Genomic DNA, 22,744 nt, shown 5'->3' with positions numbered 1-22,744 from the left:
TTATCCCCTTTCCTACCATCTCCGTTTAACCCCTTTCCTCCCGTCTCCCTCTGTTTATCCCCCTTTCCTCCCATCTCCCTCTGTTTATCCCCCTTTCGTCCCGTCTCCCTCTGTTTGTCCACCTTTCCTCCCATCTCCGTTTATCCCCTTTCCTCCCGTCTCCCTCTGTATGTCCCCCTTTCCTCCCATGTCCCTCTGTATGTCCCCCTTTCCACCCATCTCCCTCAGTTTGTCCCCCTTTCTTCCCGGTTCCATTTGTCCTCCTTTTCTCCCGTCTCCCTCTGTATGTCCCCCTTTCCTCCCATCTCCCTGTTTGTCCCCCTTTCTTCCTGTCTCCGTTTGTCCCCCTTTCCCCTTCTCTGTTTGTCCCCCTTTCCTTCCGTCTCCTTCTGTTTGTCCCCCTTTCCCCCGTCTCTCTCTGTTTGTCCACCTTTCCTCCCGTCTCCTTATCTTTGTCCCCCTTTCCTCCCGTCTCCCTGTTTGTCCCCCTTTCCCCATCTCCATTTGTCTCCCTTTCCTCCCATCTCCCTCTGATTGTCCCTCTTTCCCCGTCTCCGTTTGTCCCCCTTTCCTCCCATCTCCCTCTGTTTATCCCCCTTTCCCTGTCTTCGTTTGTCCCCCTTTCCTCCCGTCTCCCTCGTTTTATCCCCCTTTCCTCCCGTCTCCCTCTGTTTGTCTCCCTTTCCTCCCATCTCCCTCTGTTTGTCCCCCTTTCCCTGACTCCGTTTGTCCTCCTTTCCTCCCGTCTCCCTCTGTTTGTCCCCCTTTCCTCCCATATCCCTCTGTTTGTCCCCCTTTCCTCCCATCTCCATTTGTCGCCCTCTCCTCCCGTCTCCCTCTGTTTGTTTCCCTTTCCTCCCATCTCCCTGTTTGTCCCCCTTTCTTCCTGTCTCCGTTTGTCCCCCTTTCCCCTTCTCTGTTTGTCCCCCTTTCCTTCCGTCTCCTTCTGTTTGTCCCCCTTTCCCCCGTCTCTCTCTGTCCACCTTTCCTCCCGTCTCCTTATCTTTGTCCCCCTTTCCTCCCGTCTCCCTCTGTTTGTCCCCCTTTCCCCATCTCCATTTGTCTCCCTTTCCTCCCATCTCCCTCTGATTGTCCCTCTTTCCCCGTCTCCGTTTGTCCCCCTTTCCTCCCATCTCCCTCTGTTTATCCCCCTTTCCCTGTCTTCGTTTGTCCCCCTTTCCTCCCGTCTCCCTCGGTTTATCCCCCTTTCCTCCCGTCTCCCTCTGTTTGTCTCCCTTTCCTCCCATCTCCCTCTGTTTGTCCCCCTTTCCCTGTCTCCGTTTGTCCTCCTTTCCTCCCGTCTCCCTCTGTTTGTCCCCCTTTCCTCCCATATCCCTCTGTTTGTCCCCCTTTCCTCCCATCTCCATTTGTCGCCCTCTCCTCCCGTCTCCCTCTGTTTGTTTCCCTTTCCTCCCATCTCCCTCTGTGTGTCCTCCCATCCTCCCATCTCCCTCTGTCCCTCTTTCCTCCAGTCTCCCTCTGTTTGTCCCCCTTTCCTCCCATTTCCCTCTGTCCCCCTTTCCTCCAGTCTCCCTCTGTCCCCCTTTCCTCCAGTATCCCTCTGTCCCCCTTTCATCCCGTCTCCCTCTGTTTGTCCCCCTTTCCTCCCGTCTCCCTCTGTTTGTCCCCTTTTCCTCCCGTCTCCCTTTGTTTGTCCCCCTTTCCCTGTCTCCGTTTGTCCCCCTTTCCTCCCATCTCCCTCTGTTTGTCCCCCTTTCCTCCCATCTCCCTCTGTTTGTCCCCCTTTCCTCCCATCTCCATTTGTCCCCCTTTCCTCCCGTCTCCCTCTGTTTGTCCCCCTTTCCTCCCGTCTCCCTCTGTTTGTCCCCCCTTCCCCATCTCCGTTTGTCCCCCTTTCCTCCCATCTCCCTCTGTTTATCCCCCTTTCCCCGGCTCCGTTTGTCCCCCTTTCCTCCCGTCTCCCTCTATTTATCCCCCTTTCCTCCCGTCTCCCTCCGTTTATCCCTCTTTCCTCCGTTTGTCTCCCTTTCCTCCCGTCTCCCTCTGTATGTCCCCCTTTCCTCCCATGTCCCTCTGTATGTCCCCCTTTCCACCCATCTCCCTCAGTTTGTCCCCCTTTCTTCCCGGTTCCATTTGTCCTCCTTTTCTCCCGTCTCCCTCTGTATGTCCCCCTTTCCTCCCATCTCCCTGTTTGTCCCCCTTTCTTCCTGTCTCCGTTTGTCCCCCTTTCCCCTTCTCTGTTTGTCCCCCTTTCCTTCCGTCTCCTTCTGTTTGTCCCCCTTTCCCCCGTCTCTCTCTGTTTGTCCACCTTTCCTCCCGTCTCCTTATCTTTGTCCCCCTTTCCTCCCGTCTCCCTCTGTTTGTCCCCCTTTCCCCATCTCCATTTGTCTCCCTTTCCTCCCATCTCCCTCTGATTGTCCCTCTTTCCCCGTCTCCGTTTGTCCCCCTTTCCTCCCATCTCCCTCTGTTTATCCCCCTTTCCCTATCTTCGTTTGTCCCCCTTTCCTCCCGTCTCCCTCGGTTTATCCCCCTTTCCTCCCGTCTCCCTCTGTTTGTCTCCCTTTCCTCCCATCTCCCTCTGTTTGTCCCCCTTTCCCTGTCTCCGTTTGTCCTCCTTTCCTCCCGTCTCCCTCTGTTTGTCCCCCTTTCCTCCCATATCCCTCTGTTTGTCCCCCTTTCCTCCCATCTCCATTTGTCGCCCTCTCCTCCCGTCTCCCTCTGTTTGTTTCCCTTTCCTCCCATCTCCCTCTGTGTGTCCTCCCATCCTCCCGTCTCCCTCTGTCCCTCTTTCCTCCAGTCTCCCTCTGTTTGTCCCCCTTTCCTCCCATTTCCCTCTGTCCCCCTTTCCTCCAGTCTCCCTCTGTCCCCTTTCCTCCAGTATCCCTCTGTCCCCCTTTCATCCCATCTCCCTCTGTTTGTCCCCCTTTCCTCCCGTCTCCCTCTGTTTGTCCCCCTTTCCTCCCGTCTCCCTCTGTTTGTCCCCTTTTCCTCCCGTCTCCCTTTGTTTGTCCCCCTTTCCCTGTCTCCGTTTGTCCCCCTTTCCTCCCATCTCCCTCTGTTTGTCCCCCTTTCCTCCCATCTCCCTCTGTTTGTCCCCCTTTCCTCCCATCTCCATTTGTCCCCCTTTCCTCCCGTCTCCCTCTGTTTGTCCCCCTTTCCTCCCGTCTCCCTCTGTTTGTCCCCCCTTCCCCATCTCCGTTTGTCCCCCTTTCCTCCCATCTCCCTCTGTTTATCCCCCTTTCCCCGGCTCCGTTTGTCCCCCTTTCCTCCCGTCTCCCTCTGTTTATCCCCCTTTCCTCCCGTCTCCCTCTTTTTATCCCCCTTTCCTCCCGTCTCCCTCTGTTTATCCCTCTTTCCTCCGTTTGTCTCCCTTTCCTCCCGTCTCCCTCTGTTTGTCCCCCTTTCCTCCCGTCTCCCTGTTTGTCCCCCTTTCCTCCTGTCTCCCTATCTTTGTCCCCCTTTCCTCCTGTCTCTGTTTGTCCCCCTTTCCCTTTCTCTGTTTGTCCCCCTTTCCTTCCGTCTCCTTCTGTTTGTCCCCCTTTCCTCATGTCTCCCTCTGTTTGTCCACCTTTCCTCCACTCTCCTTATCTTTGTCCCCCTTTCCTCCCATCTCCCTCTGTTTGTCCCCCTTTTCCCATCTCCATTTGTCTACCTTTCCTCCCATCTCCCTCTGTTTGTCCCCCTTTCCCTGTCTCCATTTGTCCCCCTTTCCTCCTGTCTCCCTATCTTTGTCCCCCTTTCCTCCTGTCTCTGTTTGTCCCCCTTTCCCTTTCTCTGTTTGTCCCCCTTTCCTTCCGTCTCCTTCTGTTTGTCCCCCTTTCCTCATGTCTCCCTCTGTTTGTCCACCTTTCCTCCAGTCTCCTTATCTTTGTCCCCCTTTCCTCCCGTCTCCCTCTGTTTGTCCCCCTTTTCCCATCTCCATTTGTCTACCTTTCCTCCCATCTCCCTCTGTTTGTCCCCCTTTCCCTGTCTCCATTTGTCCCCCTTTCCTCCCGTCTCCCTTTGTTTATCCCCCTTTCCTCCCGTCTCACTCTTTTTATCCCCCTTTCCTCCCGTCTCCCTCTGTTTATCCCCCTTTCCTCCCGTCTCCCTCTGTTTGTCCCCCCTTCCCCATCTCCGTTTGTCCCCCTCTCCTCCCGTCTCCCTCTGTTTGTTCCCCTTTCCTCCCATCTCCCTCTGTATGTCCCCCTTTCCTCCTGTCTCCCTATCTTTGTCCCCCTTTCCTCCTGTTTCCCTATCTTTGTCCCCCTTTCCTCCTGTCTCCATTTGTCCCCCTTTCCCCTTCTCTGTTTGTCCCCCTTTCCTTCCGTCTCCTTCTGTTTGTCCCCCTTTCCTATCGTCTCCCTCTGTTTGTCCACCTTTCCTCCCGTCTCCTTATCTTTGTCCCCCTTTCCTCCCGTCTCCCTCTGTTTGTCCACCTTTCCCCATCTCCATTTGTCTCCCTTTCCTCCCATCTCCCTCTGTTTGTCCCCCTTTCCCCGTCTCAGTTTGTCCCTCTTTCCTCCCGTCTCCCTCTGTTTATCCCCCTCTCCCTCTGTTTATCCCCCTTTCCTCCCGTCTCCCTCTGTTTGTCCCCCTTTCCCCATCTCCGTTTGTTCCCCTTTCCTCCCATCTCCCTCTGTGTGTGCCCCTTTCCTCCCATCTCCCTCTGTCCCCCTTTCCTCCAGTCTCCCTCTGTTTGTCCCCCTTTCCCTCTGTCCCCCTTTCCTCCAGTCTCCCTCTGTCCCCCTTTCCTCCAGTATCCCTCTGGCCCCCTTTCATCCCGTCTCCCTCTGTTTGTCCCCCTTTCCTTCCGTCTCCCTCTGTTTGTCCCCCTTTCCTCCCATCTCCCTCTGTTTGTCCCCCTTTCCCTGTCTCCGTTTGTCCTCCTTTCCTCCAGTCTCCCTCTGTTTGTCCCCCTTTCCTCCCATCTCCCTCTGTTTGTCCCCCTTTCCTCCCATCTCCATTTGTCCCCCTTTCCTCCCGTCTCCCTCTGTTTTTCCCCTTTCCTCCCGTCTCCCTCTGTTTGTCCCCCTTTCCCCGTCTCCGTTTTTCCCCCTTTCCTCCCATCTCCCTCAGTTTATCCCCCTTTCCCCGGCTCCGTTTGTCCCCCTTTCCTCCCGTCTCCCTCTGTTTATCCCCCTTTCCTCCCGTCTCCCTCTTTTTATGCCCCTTTCCTCCCGTCTCCCTCTGTTTGTCTCCCTTTCCTCCCGTCTCCCTCTGTTTGTCCCCCTCTCCTCCCGTCTCCCTCTGTGTGTCCCCCTTTCCTCCCGTCTCCCTCTGTCCCCTTTTCCTCCAGTCTCCCTCTGTTTGTCCCCCTTTCCTCCCATTTCCCTCTGTCCCCCTTTCCTCCAGTATCCCTCTGTCCCCCTTTCATCCCGTCTCCCTCTGTTTGTCCCCTTTTCCTCCCATCTCCCTCTGTTTGTCCCCCTTTCCTCCCATCTCCCTCTAATTGTCCCCCTTTCCCTGTCTCCGTTTGTCCCCCTTTCCTCCCGTCTCCCTCTGTTTGTTCCCCTTTCCTCCCATCTCCCTCTGTTTGTCCCCCTTTTCTCCCATCTCCATTTGTCCCCCTTTCCTCCCGTCTCCCTCTGTTTGTCCCCCTTTCCTCCCGTCTCCCTCTGTTTGTCCCCCTTTCCCAGTCTACCTGTTTGTCCCCCTTTCGTCCCAGTAGAGCTTATTTCTCCTTTGCGCTAGGGACTTGGAAGTGACGTCAGTGAGGGCGGAAGTGCAAATCCCTGCCCTTAAAGTCCATCTAAAGGAAACCTTGTCCCCTCGCTTGCTCGTCACAAGATTATATTCTCCCTCTATGCCCACGTAGATAGTAGGGAATGATGTTGGGCAGTAACCGATGACGTCAGGGTCCACTCCATGAAGGGAATTTAGACATTACCTTTCCTCCCATCTCCCTCTATTTCTCCCCTTTTCCTCCTGTCTCCCTCTGATCATCCCCATTTCCTCCTGTCTCACCCTATGTTCGACCCCAATTCCTCCCGTCTCACCCCATTTGTCCCCCTCTCCCTGTTATTTCCCTCTGTTCTCGCATGTGACATTCCAAATGGGGTCCAGAGACACCAACTGTAATTATATGTACAGGATTGTTTGAGGTAGGGGGCCCCAAACCGGTATCTTGCCTAGGGCCCCATGAGGTCTAAATCCGGCTCTGGTGGATACGCGGCTTTAAACCTCCAACAGACTATCCCAGTGATTACCGCTCACCTGGCTGCTCACCTGGTCAGCCTGACCAATTACCTGTTATTACTCCCTATATATTTCCAGGCCTAGGAAAGACATTGCCTGAACAACTGTGTTCCTTCCTGATGATCTTTTCAAGGCTCAGTGTCTCCTGTGTTTCCAGAGCTTTCTCCTGTGGATACTTTCCTTGCCGAATCTCAACCATTACCCACTTGTACCATCGCTGTTTGCCTATCAGCGCTGCGGCTTCTTTGCCACATACAGATAACCACCGGGACTGTTTACTATTGCCGCTGTATACCATCTCTGCGCTGCGGCTTCCATGCTGCACACAGACCGCTTGCTATTGTCTGCATTCCATCTATTGCAGTGCATCATCTCTCAGCGCTGCGGCTTCCACGCCACACACAGACTAAGCATCGTTGTCTGCATTCCATCTACCGCTGTGTAACATCTCCCAGGCCGCACACAGACCGCTTCCAGCTCCAGTTCTGCCAGTGTACCTGCGGTACATACCATCTGCTGTTGCCACACATCTTATCACCTGCATGGATTCCACTCTGTGTTGTGCGGGTATAATCTGGACTATGATGCAAGTATCACTACACTCTGTGGCTATAGTGGGTTACTGCATAATCTAGGTTGACTATTTTGGTTATCCTGTACTGTGTGCTCTTGTCTTGGGCTGACAGTCAGTGTTGGATTCCAGGTCTGGAGAGCATGATCGGGTCACAGTCTTTTAGCATCGAGGTGTCCAGTACTGTGTGTGCCTGAAGTGTCTCTCTATCCTGAGTTCCCCTTCCGGATTATGCTCCAGGCTTTGCGTCAGAGCTGTACTAGGGAGATAGCTTCATTAGTTCTTCCCTGTTCACATAAGACTCCGACTCCTGGCTTAGTTCCCAGGTCCAGACTGTCAGTACTATACTGTTTTGAGTTCATGTTCTTCTTGTAACTGGAGTAGTTCTCCTGCCTGATTGGTCCTTGGACCATTAGGTGAGAGGGTGCCCGGTGGCTTGGGTTCCTGTTCCAATTCTAGTATCCTTGTATTGCTCTGGTCCGTGATTCCTAGTGTGTCTAGTCTACTGGTATCTGTATTACCTATGAGTTGTGGTATCTCCTGCACTGCTCAGTAACACCCTGGACCCCGTGCCAGATCTACAGAATACCAGAACCGTGACAATAAATGGATTGCAGGACCCGTCACCCAACTCGCACCTAATTGGATTTTCCCCTGAAAGTGTGGTGCTGACTTGTGACATCATATCCCACTGTCACAGCATGGAGGAGTAGTAACCAACAACTTCACAGGTAAGAGTCTACCAGCCACAGATCCTCCTTGTAAGCAGCCAGTGCCCAGTGTGGTGGTACCATGGGGGTATTAAAAACACTGAATAAGAGTGATATTGTATCACTAGCTCATTGTTTTAGTGGCCTCTAAACCTTGACAACCTAAAGGCCCCCATACACAGAGCGATATAGCAGGCGATCCGACTGATTGGTGCGATTTGCCTGCTATATCGCACCATGCATGGCCCTGATATCGGTCCGAGCGCACCCCCTGATCTGTCTGCAGGACCATGAGATCAGGGGATGCGATGTGCGATCCCATGGCTTGCTATGTGAGTGAGACAGGGGAAAGCCGGCATATCGGGCGGTCGGCCACCCGATCGCACCATTTGTGCGGACCGTGTATGGGGGCCTTTAGAGTCTGCCTAGGTTTTCTTAGTTGTAGTTGCTGTCCAGCCTAAGATTAAGCTACAGTGTCTGTTATACTTATAATGTGTGATTCCATCAATGTTCAGTATCCCTGTTACCTATGAGACTGCAAGCAAGTGCTATTTCTGCAATGCCCCCGAGCAATGCTGGTAGAGAAATACCATAAATAACACAGGTAACGTACTGTACAGATTAGTCAACCACATGTATGAGTTATTTTAAGCTATTTAGTATTACACTGCCTGCCTCAATGTGTTCATGTTTAATAATGGGATTGCTTTCTCTTTAAGATAAATAAATATAAAATGTTGCCACTTCTATAGATACTGACCTTAATACGCCCGGCATTGAGTTGAGGGGGTAAAGATCTAGACGCCGCTGTCACCCGTGCCCTTGACTGAGCCAGATTACCTGCAGCAGAAATAGCGGATAACTTTTAATTAGTCTCCAGACAACTGACCCAATAAACCCACAGGTTTCATTAGGAATCAAAAATGTTATATTTAGGAATATAATCACATAAAATTAATAATATCTGCTATTTATATGCCATATTTCAATGAATGTACTATATACAGGTCCTTTTTTAATTTCTCCATATAATTCCATACATAAGAGTCGAATCTTAGCAGTCTAGTAGCCAGTATACATCAATAAAAAGTGGCAGGACAAGAGCCTGTATATAGGTCGCAGAAACTAAATGGTAACATTTCATAGTAACGAAAAACACTCATAGCAAAGCTTCTCCATCAGAGGCAAGTACAGAAAATGTCATTCATCTCACGGGGCATGGAATGGAGATGAAATAGACATTTTTACTTATTTCACACCCATACAGGGTGTAAAATAAGTACCTGCCCCTTTGTGACTTACACTATTCGCACCATTAAAAAGACAGTATGAGCAATTACATACAGTAAAGTACAAAAAAACAATTTAGCATTTCACAATTCTGAGCGACAGATGAGTCGGTCATGTTTACAGCCAAGGTTAGAGGAGACTGCACTGCACTGCTACAGGGAATGGCATGATAACTAGAAATAGTAGAGAGAGAGAGAAGGAAGACTATAGTGATATCAATATGCTAATCTATAACTTAACACGTTCATGTGAAAGTTTATGAAGTGTTTGCTCTTGAGTGCCCCCAGAGTATACACACGAAAACTGCATTTAAAAAAAAATAAAAAAAAGTAATTACATTACATTTTTGTCCGTTTAAAAAAAACAACAACCACGGCTGCACTTACATTTACACAGCAGGGGAACCAGTGTGCCTTCATGTTTCAAAATGGCAACAGTGAAAAGAAGTAACACTTATAGAAAATTAAGGCTCTTCTCCTTTTATTATCAGAAAACAAACAGTAAAATATCCCGGCGCTTACAAAAGGAAAAGTGCATATTAAACTGCAATAGCCGAGTCTGTCGCTTTTCGAAATGTGGACAACACGGTGGTACAGTGATTAGCACTGCTGCTCCAAAGCAGGGCTAATGTTTATGTGGGCCCTATCGATGTGGAGTTTTTCTGGCCTTATGTAATAACCTGCGAGATACAGTCATGAATGCGGTTCCGGTAAGTAATTTATCTCGCTGGAAAAGGTCCATAGAAAGAGAGTCCGGGAAGCAGTTGAAGGACATTAAGAATTTAGGGCCTGAATCAGAGCTACTGCATTCACAGCTACCACAGCACTCGCAATTTATGTGTGAAAATATGCTAATCACCTCCTGAAACAGTGGCCCTGATTCAGAGCCGGACTCTCTGACAGAGCGCTTGCTCTGAATCAGGGCCGGCCTTCTTGATTTTTAGAGCGGCCTCCTGGCCGCTCGTATAGCTGTGGGTGACCACCCACAGCTATAGCGAGCAGCCAGGAAGATGGTCGCGATGGTCAAGACCATCGCGACCATCGGGCTTGCGACGAGACCCTTGTGGTAGGGTCTCGTTGCCGCAAGCCCTGGAGTGATTTTGGCTCAAACAGAGCCTAAAGCACTCCCACTGACATCACTTGTGATGTCAGTGGGGCCGGCCCAAGACGGTAGGCGTTCCCATGGGAACGCCTCTGTCTGGGCAGCCTCGCCCCCGGCACGCCCACCAAAGGAGGCGTGCTGTCACTCAACATCGACAGCATGCCCCCTTTGGTACGCGACCCGGAGTGACGGTTTGCCCATCGCTATCCGGGTCATGCGCATGCACACTGGGCCACCATCGATCCGCTTGCGAGCACTCAGCGCTCGCGAGTGGGTCTGAATCAGGCCCAGTGTACGACAGTACGACGGATTGAGCACTGCTACACCCACTTCCCCTATCTATGTTGTGCGCAGATCCTCCAGGGGTTGAGAACACACCACCATCGATGCAACATTGGACGCACATCGACTTCCCAAATAAGTCCTGGGCTGCGCAGATTTTCTCTCTAAAAATGGTCTTTGAGATTGTTTCTCTGCAGTTGGGAAAGCAGCTGCAAGCGCAGACACACCCTTGCATGAGTTCCAGATGAATGGTCGACAGTAAAAACGTTGACAAGCAATAGGTCAACACTAGATGGTTGACAGGTACAAAAGGTTAACATGGGAATGGTCGACACAAAAATGTCTGACAAATAGTTTTTTTTTAGGGTTAGGCAGTTACCGGAGGATTAGGGTTGGGTTCTAGGAGGAACGGTTAGGGTTAGACACTTACCGGAGGATTAGGGTTAGGTAATAGGAGGGACGATTAGGGTTAGACACTTACCGGAGGTTTAGGGTTAGGTACTAGGAGGGCCGGTTAGGGTTAGACACTTACCGGAGGAATAGGGTTAGGTACTAGGACGGACGGTTAGGGTTAGACACTTCCCGGAGGATTGGGGTTAGGTACTAGGAGGGACGGTTAGGGTTAGACCCTTACCAGAGGATTAGGGTTAGGCACTAGAAAGAATGGTTACAGTTAGACACTTACCGGGGGATTAGGGTTAGGCATTAGAAAGGACGGTCACAGTTAGACACTTATCGGAGGATTAGGGTTAGGTACTAGGAGAGACGGTTAGGGTTAGGCACTAACTCTGATGGTTAGGTATTAGGAGGGACGGTTAGGGTTAGGCACTAACTCCGATGGTTAGGGTTAGGTACTAGGAGGGATGGTTAGGGTTAGGTACTAGGAGGGATGGTTAGGGTTAGGCATTTACTCCGATGGTTAGGGTTAGGTACTAGGAGAAACGGTTAGGGTTAGGCATTTACTCCGATGGTTAGGGTTAGGTACTAGGAGGAACGGTTCGGGTTAGGCACTAACTCCGATGGTTAGGGTTAGTCACTAGAAGGGATGGTTAGGGTTAGGCACCAAGGGGAGGGTTAGGGTGAAGATTAGGGTTAGAAAACAAAAAATCCAAATGTGTCATAAATTTTTGTGTCGACCATTCCCACATTGACCTTTTGTATGTGTCAACCTGCATCAATGGCGACATTTTGTGTGTCAACCTTTTGTCCCTGTCGACCTATTGACTATCAACCATTTGGTGTCGACCTATACACTGTGGACCTTTTTACTGAAGAACTAATGAACCACACCCCACGCGCATGCACCAGCCTCCATTTGCAAACACTTCTGCAACTCCACTCAGGAACGCCCATGGATCACATTGGTCTGCTCAGGACCTTGCGATCACAGAGTCATTGCGAGTGGCACATAAAACTACAGCTGCTGTGTGCTCAGCGAGACTTTCCTCTGCATTTCACGCATGCGCAATAGTAAACAATTGTTCAACTGTGTGAACATCGGGGTAGGGTACAACTCTGAAACAGGCCCCTAGTGTGCAAAGACTGCAAACTAATACATGTAACGAGGGGATATGGAAAAAGAGAGGAAGACAAAGGGCAAGATATATATCCCTTTCACACTGCCAGCAATAACACGCAACCGGGACCCTTTCACAGCACAGAAAGAGCCGGCGCTTGGAGATGTACCAGCTCAGCACACGATGGTGGTGATGTCATCGACCCGGCAATAAGCCGGGTCGTGCCGCCAGTCTGAAAGGGGTCTCAGCGGAGTGGTACCCGGGATGGACCCGTGTACAAAATTCCGGGTGCGACCCGCATTGCGATGTGAAAGGGTTATTACTAACCCAAAGCTTGTCCAAGTGGCTGATGAGCAGCAGCTTTGACCGATGGATTTAAAGCTACAACAGGAATCATTTCTAAACTAGCCTGATTTAACATTTATTTCCATTGCCACTTTAAAACTATTGGTCAAATTCGCCGATCGATTATGACTTTGACAAGCTGCGGGTTAGTAAGTCTAGCCCAAAGTGAGATGGAAAGAGAGAGGGGAAGTGAGTAAGGAACTTACCTCTGTCTACACAGGATTGCAAAAATGACACATACTATTTACCATGTTTTAAGTGCGTATAAAAATCTTAAGAGATACTGTAGAACTGAGAAAGAGAAAAGATTATGTTCATATACTGTATGGTGGAGGGAGTTGCCTTAAAGTCAGGTTTAGGCACTATGGGGGAAGATAGGTTTAGGCACCGGGGAGGGGGTCTTAGGTTTAGGGTGCGGGGAGGAAGGTTAGGTTTAGCCACTAGGAAGGGGGGGGTTAGGTTTAGGCACGGAGGAGGGAAGGTTAGGGTAGGGGTAGGGAAAATACTTACCTTTAGTTTCTATGGGTGTCGGGATTCTGGCTGTCTGGATGATGCTGTCGGTATTCTGAACAACGGCATCCCGACAGATGGGATTTCATACCCAACCCTTACATATATATATGTCAGGTCCATAAATATTGGGACATTGACAGAATTTTCAGATTTTGGCCTCTATTCACCACCACAATGGTTTTGAAATTAAACAAACAAGATGTGCTTTAACTGCAGACTTTCAGATTTAATTTGAGGGTAATTACATCCAAATCGGGTGAACGGTGTAGGAATTACAACAGTTTCAATATGTGCCTCCCACTTTTTAAGGGGCCAAAAGTAATGGGACTATCAACTCAAAAGCGATTTCATGGACAGGTGTGGGCTATTCCCACGTTATTTCATTATCAATTAAGCAGGTAAAAGGTCTGGAGTTGATCCTAGGTGTGACATTTGCATTTGGAATCAGTTGCTGTTGACTCTCAATATGAGATCCAAAGAGCTGTCACTATCAGTGAAGCAAGCCATCATTAGGCTGAAAAATCAAAACAAATCCATCAGAGAGATAGCAAAAACATTAGGTGTGGCCAAATCAACTGTTTGGAACATTCTTAAAAAGAAAGAACGCACCGGAGAGCTCAGCAACACCAAAAGACCCGGAAGACCACGGAAAACAACTGTGGTGGATGACAAAAGAATTATTTCCCTGGTGAAGAAAAACCCCTTCACAACAGTTGGCCAAATCAAGAACACTCTCCAGGAGGTAGATGTATATGTGTCAAAGTCAACAATCAAGAGAAGACTTCACAAGAGTGAATATAGAGGGTTCACCACAAGATGCAAACCATTGGTGAACCACAAAAACAAGAAGACCAGATTAGAGTTTGCCAAACAACATCTAAAAAAGCCATTACAGTTCTGGAACAACATCCTATGGACAGATGAGACAAAGATCAACTTGTACCAGAGTGATGGTAAGAGAAGAGAAGGAATGGAATTGCTCATGATCCAAAACATACCACCTCATCAGTGAAGCATGGTGGCGGTAGTGTCATGGCGTGGGCATGTATGGCTGCCAATGGAACTGGTTCCCTTGTATTTATTGATGATGTGACTGCTGACAAAAGCAGCAGAATGAATTCTGAAGTGTTTCGGGCAATATTATATGCTCATACTCAGTCAAATGCTTCAGAACTCATTGGACGGCGCTTCACAGTGCAGATGGACAATGATCCGAAGCATACTGCAAAAGCAACCAAAGAGTTTTTTAAGGCTAAAAAATTGAATGTTATGCAATGGCCAAGTCAATCCCCTGACGTGAATCTGATTGAGCATGCATTTCACTTGATGAAGACAAAACTGAAGGGAAAATGCCCCAAGAACAAGCAGGAACTGAAGACATTTGCAGTAGAGGCCTGGCAGAGCATCACCAGGGATGAAACCCAGCGTCTGGTGATGTCTATGCGTTCCAGACTTCAGGCTGTAATTACCTGCAAAGGATTTACAACAAAGTATTAAAAAGTGAAAGTTAGATTTAGGATTGTGGTATATGAAAAGGGGGGAAGGGATGCTCTAATCCACTATTATTTGATTAGGGTTATTGCAGCTTGGCGTAAGTGAGGGCACTACAAAACCTCACTCATATGTGAACATACATGTGGTGAAGCGAAGGAGAGAGAACACCTAGCGCATATAACTCCCTAGTTAATCAGATAATAGATAAATGAGTGGTGCTAGTTAATTATTCAATCAGTCAATATACATATGTATTGCAGCCCCACAAAGGGTGTCTTCTGCAATATAATCAATAGATATCATAAAAATAACTAAGGATATTCCCAAAGAAATAAATACATACAAGATAAATATATAAAAATAGATTTATTTTATTTAAGATATTGAAAGTTAATGAAGACTGAAATTTTAAACAGTACTAATAGAATGAATAATAAAATTATATAAATACTGTCTATTGTCACAAATTGAGACACCTTGTGTGCCTATATATATGATAATAACTGTATAAAAACGGGCAGCATGTCATATGTAATGGTGGCTACACAATTATTGGAACTAATACCGGTATACAACAAATAACATAGGACGTTACAAACAACATGTATAGTGTGTTTGCCTTAAGCAATACGCTAAATAGCGTTTTACTTGCTCTGCAATGTAGAGCTAGTCCTGGTTACACTCAGCACAGTATGACTGTACTTCTTAAAGTCACTACTGCGTTCTAGTATCTAGGAGGGATAATGATGTCACCCCAGACCAGTGCGGGCTGTGGCCGCCTCTTGTTCCCTTATCGCGGGGTATATGATTACCTTCCTCTTCTTGATGATCAGAAACGGTTTCTCAGAGTCCTCTGAAGTAGGTTCGTCTGCCGGCAGACTTTCCAAGATGGCCGCGGTGAGCACTGTGCGACTCGTGCGGCTCCTGTCAGGATCAGTGAATCTGCAATCTACGCGTTTCGCCTTCAGGCTTCCTCAGGATAGCAGATGATCTCCTGCCCAACTGGGACTCTATTTATAGGCAGTGGCGGCCATTTTAGGTGTGGTATATCTGCACATTCTTCTAGTATACTCCTTATTCGTGACCTGACGGCCATTTTGATGATGGGAAACTTTGCCAGGATTATATTTTTAGCTGTACATAGTCCATATTGATTATAAGACGTACTCACATAGACACAAAAACATACAACGTTAAATAACAATATTACATAATCATCCCAATTAGGGTAATATTCCTGGAAAAATATATATAATAATTAATTAAATAATAAAAAAAGTAATAATAAATGATAATAAAAACTGGATTGGAAAAAACTGGATTGGAAATAGCACCATAATAATAAGTATGTGTATAAATATTGTAATAATATTTAATTAAAATAGAATATAAACTTCCCTAGAAAAACCTAAATTTACTTATATTAAAAATTACTTTATTCAGAGGATGCCCTTTATCTATACCTCATAATCATAGGTATATTAGGGGTAAATAGGTGCATTAGGGGTACATAGACATGGGCAAGTACACTATTTAGTAAAAATTATCGGAAACAGTTATAAGAGAAATGGCGCAATCTCTATATCTATATTTAGACCCTTAGGGTTTAGGGTTACCATTCTATATATTATTTTAGTCTCTTCCTTGCTCAGCAGATCGTCGATATTTCCTCCTCTCCATGGTGGTTTTATCTTCTTAAGGCCAATAAACTGTAAATCTTTAGTATTGCTGTTGTGTTTTTCTGTGAAATGAATTGGAATACTGTGATTTTCTTTCTTATTCCGTATATTACAGAGATGTTCTTGTATGCGGACATGTAGTTTCCTCTTTGTTTTTCCTACGCAAGGGCATGTAAGCATGTAAATCACCCCTATCGTTTGACAGTTAATGCGGTCTCTGATGGTAAATTCTTTATTGTTACTGAACGAAGTAACCTGTTTAACGATTTGTGTGCAATCCCCCTTAGTTTTTCTGCAAGCTGTACATATCCCACACCTGGAGAAGCCAGTGGTTTTTGATGTTTTCTCACTTTGTTCTTCCTTCAGATGGCTACTCACCAGTGTGGTTCTGATAGTGGGGGCTCTTCTATATACCATCCTCGGGTGTTCCGGCAGGAATGCTCTAAGGTCTTCGTCCGCCTGAAGGATATGCCAGTGTTTCTTAATACTATTTTCCAATAACGTGCTCTGCGCTGAGTAATTGGAAATAAATAAAAGTTTTTCTGGTTTGTCTTCAGGTATTTCTTTGTACTTCAAGAGATCTTCTCTATTTATATTATAAATCTTCTGTTCTTCTTTCTTGAGGAGTTGCGGATTGTACATTTTATCTCTAAAATTGGTAAGCATTTCTTGTGATTGTGTTATGAAATCTTTTACCTTCGAACAATTGCGTCGTAATCTTCTCAATTGCCCCCCTGGGATATTAGATAACCATTTTTTGTGGTGGTTACTAGTTGCTTCCAAATAGCTATTGCAATCTGTAGCTTTGATAAAGGTCTTAGTGTGAATAAGTCCTTCTTCAATCTATATGGTAAGATCCAAATAATTCACAGTATGAGCACTAATTGTGCTGGTAAACTCCAGATTGGCTTTATTGACAATAAAGCCAATCTGGAGTTTACCAGCACAATTAGTGCTCATACGGTGAATTATTTGGATCTTACCATATAGATTGAAGAAGGACTTATTCACACTAAGACCTTTATCAAAGCTACAGATTGCAATAGCTATTTGGAAGCAACTAGTAACCACCACAAAAAATGGTTATCTAATATCCCAGGGGGGCAATTGAGAAGATTACGACGCAATTGTTCGAAGGTAAAAGATTTCATAACACAATCACAAGAAATGCTTACCAATTTTAGAGATAAAATGTACAATCCGCAACTCCTCAAGAAAGAAGAACAGAAGATTTATAATATAAATAGAGAAGATCTCTTGAAGTACAAAGAAATACCTGAAGACAAACCAGAAAAACTTTTATTTATTTCCAATTACTCAGCGCAGAGCACGTTATTGGAAAATAGTATTAAGAAACACTGGCATATCCTTCAGGCGGACGAAGACCTTAGAGCATTCCTGCGGGAACACCCGAGGATGGTATATAGAAGAGCCCCCACTATCAGAACCACACTGGTGAGTAGCCATCTGAAGGAAGAACAAAGTGAGAAAACATCAAAAACCACTGGCTTCTCCAGGTGTGGGATATGTACAGCTTGCAGAAAAACTAAGGGGGATTGCACACAAATCGTTAAACAGGTTACTTCGTTCAGTAACAATAAAGAATTTACCATCAGAGACCGCATTAACTGTCAAACGATAGGGGTGATTTACATGCTTACATGCCCTTGCGTAGGAAAAACAAAGAGGAAACTACATGTCTGCATACAAGAACATCTCTGTAATATACGGAATAAGAAAGAAAATCACAGTATTCCAATTCATTTCACAGAAAAACACAACAGCAATACTAAAGATTTACAGTTTATTGGCCTTAAGAAGATAAAACCACCATGGAGAGGAGGAAATATCGACGATCTGCTGAGCAAGGAAGAGACTAAAATAATATATAGAATGGGAACCCTAAACCCTAAGGGTCTAAATATAGATATAGAGATTGCGCCATTTCTCTAATAACTGTCTCCGATAATTTTTACTAAATAGTGTACTTGCCCATGTCTATGTACCCCTAATGCACCTATTTACCCCTAATATACCTATGATTATGAGGTATAGATAAAGGGCATCCTCTGAATAAAGTAATTTTTAATATAAGTAAATTTAGGTTTTTCTAGGGAAGTTTATATTCTATTTTAATTAAATATTATTACAATATTTATACACATACTTATTAGTATGGTGCTATTTCCAATCCAGTTTTTTCCAATCCAGTTTTTATTATCATTTATTATTACTTTTTTTATTATTTAATTAATTATTATATATATTTTTCCAGGAATATTACCCTAATTGGGACGATTATGTAATATTGTTATTTAACGTTGTATGTTTTTGTGTCTATGTGAGTACGTCTTATAATCAATATGGACTATGTACAGCTAAAAATATAATCCTGGCAAAGTTTCCCATCATCAAAATGGCCGTCAGGTCACGAATAAGGAGTATACTAGAAGAATGTGCAGATATACCACACCTAAAATGGCCGCCACTGCCTATAAATAGAGTCCCAGTTGGGCAGGAGATCATCTGCTATCCTGAGGAAGCCTGAAGGCGAAACGCGTAGATTGCAGATTCACTGATCCTGACAGGAGCCGCACGAGTCGCACAGTGCTCACCGTGGCCATCTTGGAAAGTCTGCCGGCAGACGAACCTACTTCAGAGGACTCTGAGAAACCGTTTCCGATCATCAAGAAGAGGAAGGTAATCATATACCCCGCGATAAGGGAACAAGAGGCGGCCACAGCCCGCACTGGTCTGGGGTGACATCATTATCCCTCCTAGATACTAGAACGCAGTAGTGACTTTAAGAAGTACAGTCATACTGTGCTGAGTGTAACCAGGACTAGCTCTACATTGCAGAGCAAGTAAAACGCTATTTAGCGTATTGCTTAAGGCAAACACACTATACATGTTGTTTGTAACGTCCTATGTTATTTGTTGTATACCGGTATTAGTTCCAATAATTGTGTAGCCACCATTACATATGACATGCTGCCCGTTTTTATACAGTTATTATCATATATATAGGCACACAAGGTGTCTCAATTTGTGACAATAGACAGTATTTATATAATTTTATTATTCATTCTATTAGTACTGTTTAAAATTTCAGTCTTCATTAACTTTCAATATCTTAAATAAAATAAATCTATTTTTATATATTTATCTTGTATGTATTTATTTCTTTGGGAATATCCTTAGTTATTTTTATGATATCTATTGATTATATTGCAGAAGACACCCTTTGTGGGGCTGCAATACATATGTATATTGACTGATTGAATAATTAACTAGCACCACTCATTTATCTATTATCTGATTAACTAGGGAGTTATATGCGCTAGGTGTTCTCTCTCCTTCGCTTCACCAGATTTAGGATTGTGTAGTTTGTCCCATTACTTTTGGCCCCTTAAAAAGTGGGAGGCACATATAGAAACCGTTGTAATTCCTACACCGTTCACCTGATTTGGATGTAATTACCCTCAAATTAAATCTGAAAGTCTGCAGTTAAATCACGTCTTGTTTGTTTCATTTCAAAGCCATTGTGTTGGTGAATAGAGGCCAAAATATGAAAATTCTGTCAATGTCCCAATATTTATGGACCTGACTGTATATATATATATATATATATATATATATACACATATACATATACACACATATATATACACATACATATACACTATATATTCAGCTTCTCTACAGCACTTTCCATGTCACGACTGTACCCATCTAAGCCCTCTGTTTGTACAGAAATAGCTAGAGATGACTGACCTTATGCTACAGGGGAAGCGATGTGCAGAATTCATCTGCAAGACATCCAAAAATAAGTTTGCGCGAAGTTCAACACAAGATGTCCAAATGTTTTCCCTGGCTATATCTTCAGAGGCTGCGCTGATTAATAGCATTGTAAGAACCCTTTGAAGCAGGATTGGTGACATCAAAGTCCTAATACTTGGGTGGCAGGATTTTTGTAATGTGTAAGAGGTGTTTTAACAGATTTCAAAAGGATTTAAAACATGAATAAACAATAGACCTATGCAAATGCACTGCACACCTTGCCTACACAGACCTTGTACTAATACGGTACGGTCTTATTTAAATTTGGTATGTTAATAATCCTTTGTAGCACAATTCAAATGTATTAGTGGGACATGGATAAAGTATTGTAATGTAAAAAGTGCTCTCTGAAGCTGCATACACACGCTACGATCTGTACCACCAACGACTTGAAAGGTCTCTTTCAGTGAAGTCATCCTGTTACATCTCTGCACAGGCAGAATATGACGATATTGTGCAAGTTGTATAAAACGACCTTCATAAGCTGTAAATGAAGCATAAATTAATTTTGTGTTATATGCAAATATTCCGAAACACTTCTGGTCCCAGTCGTTTTGCATAGACAACCTGTAATACAATTCATTTAGAAGAAAACGCTTTTTCTCTTGCACGTCGGAGCTTAGGCACTCGTGTATGACAGGGAAACAGCGCTCGCCATTAAGAGTCACACATAATGCTGATATTCAACTGCGCATATGTGTAAGTCACTAAAAAGTCGCACCGTGCACGCGTCCTAAATGCATTGGGCGTTCCTGGGTGGTGGCTATTCAGACGAAAACATTTTTGTTGATTTTTGGTTGATTTTGCATCTCAGGTACTAAATCATACATTTACTAACAGATGATTTTTTACATATTTTTTTTTAAAAACAATGTCAAAAATCATGTTAGGCCTCACGGTCAGTGTGTAGTGGCGGTATACAGGTTGGTTAGTGGGAGCATACAGGACGCAGCGCACTGTCCACACACTGCCTGCAGTATCTGCGCTACCTGCGCACACAGCGGTAGCCAGGCAGAAGCTGCAACTGCCCCACAGCTCTCTGGTGAGGAGGGATTGTACCTCCAGAAGTGTACGCCGAGTGCAAGGAGACCAGCCGAGAGGAGAAGTCTGAACATTGGAAGGTAGGAATTAGGGACAGTTAGCTAGAATCCTGTATAAACAAGCGCACCGGATCCGCATATACTCTATCAAAAGACTATTAACAGTGAGTCTTGTTTTTATTTATTTTATGGCATTGCATTTTATTATCTATATACATTTAAACTTTTTTTATATACAATGTTTAGTTTAATAGTGCTGTTTTTCATTTTAAAACTGTCCGACTGTTACAGAGCTGCTCCATTTTACATAAGTGCAGTGATTTCACTATATATTTAAATGTGTGATTTAGACCCTGAAACAGTCCTTGTATAGTCAGGCGCAGGCTTGTACCCCAGGGGAAGGGCTGATACCAGCATTAGCATATAGTTACAGACACAGGCTTGTACCCCAGGGGAAGGGCTGATACCAGCATTAACATATAGTCACAGACAGGGCCCGATTAAGGTCTGTGGGGGCCCCTGGGCAACAAACTTGTGGGGCCCCCTATCAGTGATCTGAGTATATATATATATATATATATATATATATATATATACACACACACACACACACACACACACACAGTGTGCCCCCCCCAACCCCACAACCAGCCCACCAGCAGCACCACACTTTAAGAAAAAAAATAAAAAAAAAATTAATTGACTCACCCTCCGGGCCGAGGCAATAACACAGCAGCAGCAGCCAGTGACCCGAGGCAGCACCTGCAGCTCCTGTCTTCAATTCATCTCCGCGGGCTCCAGACGCGGCTGTTGAGGGGGTGGTCTGGCGTGGGGCTGCGCAGCATGACCTCTAACGTCACGCCTGCGTTGCTGTACAGCCCCACTGCACAGCCTGCCCACCGGCTGGAGCAACGCCGCACTCTGAGCCCAAGTGCTCAGCGAGCGCTGCCCGCCTGAAGTGACGGAGGACTGCAGCGGAGACAGCTAAATGCTGTACTCCGCTGGTCTCACTAATAGTGGCAGGGGACAGGGAGTGGGGGCCCCCTATGTGTGGGGGCCCAGGGACGACCGCCCCTGTCGCCCTGCCTATAATCCGGCCCTGGTCACAGACGCAGGCTTGTACCCCAGGGGAAGGGCTGATACCAGCATTAGCATAAAGTCACAGATGCAGGCTTGTTCCCCAGGGGAAGGGCTGATACCAGCATTAGCATAAAGTCATAGATGCAAGCTTGTACCCCAGGGGAAGGGCTGATACCAGCATTAGCATAAAGTAATTGGTGCAGGGTTGTACCCAAGGGGAAGTGCTGATACCAGCATTAGCATAAAGTCACAGATGCAGGCTTGTACCCCAGGGGAAGGGCTGATACCAGCATTAGCATAAAGTCACAGACGCAGGCTTGTACCCCAGGGGAAGGGCTGATACCAGCATTAGCATAAAGTCATAGACACAGGCTTGTACCCCAGAGGAAGGGCTGATACCAGCATTAGCATAAAGTCACAGGCGCAGGCTTGTACCCCAGGGGAAGGGCTGATACCAGCATTAGCATAAAGTAATTGGTGCAGGGTTGTACCCCAGAGGAAGGGCTGATACCAGCATTAGCATAAAGTCATAGACACAGGCTTGTACCCCAGAGGAAGGGCTGATACCAGCATTAGCATAAAGTCACAGGTGCAGGCTTGTTCCCCAGCGGAAGGGCTGATACCAGCATTAGCATAAAGTCACAGACGCAGGCTTGTACCCCAGGGGAAGGGCTGATACCAGCATTAGCATAAAGTCACAGATGCAGGCTTGTACCCGAGGGGAAGGGCTGATACCAGCATTAGCATAAAGTCATAGACACAGGCTTGTACCCCAGAGGAAGGGCTACCAGCATTAGCATAAAGTCACAGGCGCAGGCTTGTACCCCAGGGGAAGGGCTGATACCAGCATTAGCATAAAGTAATTGGTGCAGGGTTGTACCCCAGGGGAAGGGCTGATACCAGCATTAGCATAAAGTTATAGACGCGATTACAGCAAAAGATGCTAAAGCGGTTGCAGCAGCAGCGTGTGACTTAGAATCAGCCACTTAGGGCCTGATCCAGATGTACACGCCATTCCAATGCTATGCCGATGTTCACATAGCTGAGCGATTGTTTGCCACTGCACATGCGCAAAAAGTCCTGAAAACCCCTTCAACGCATTCATTACAGAGTGTACGCTCACAGATTCTACTGTGATCAGGAC

The 22,744-nt window shown here is 46.2% G+C and overlaps 1 protein-coding gene across 1 annotated transcript in view; it reads right to left on the bottom strand.

Moving 5' to 3' along the window:
- MYO3B (myosin IIIB) overlaps window positions 1–22,744 on the bottom strand; it is a 420,510-nt gene that overhangs the window by 197,637 nt on the left and 200,129 nt on the right. Inside the window, exon 18 of the mRNA XM_088474539.1 lies at window positions 8,180–8,259. Within this exon, the coding sequence (XP_088330665.1) occupies window positions 8,180–8,259 (80 nt within the window). The remainder of the gene's footprint in view (window positions 1–8,179; window positions 8,260–22,744) is intronic.

This window comes from Taudactylus pleione, unplaced genomic scaffold (genome assembly GCF_031769625.1).
Source record: "Taudactylus pleione unplaced genomic scaffold, aTauple2 ptg000004l, whole genome shotgun sequence".
NCBI lineage: Eukaryota > Metazoa > Chordata > Amphibia > Anura > Myobatrachidae > Taudactylus > Taudactylus pleione.
This window is presented reverse-complemented; position numbering and strand designations above follow the sequence as displayed.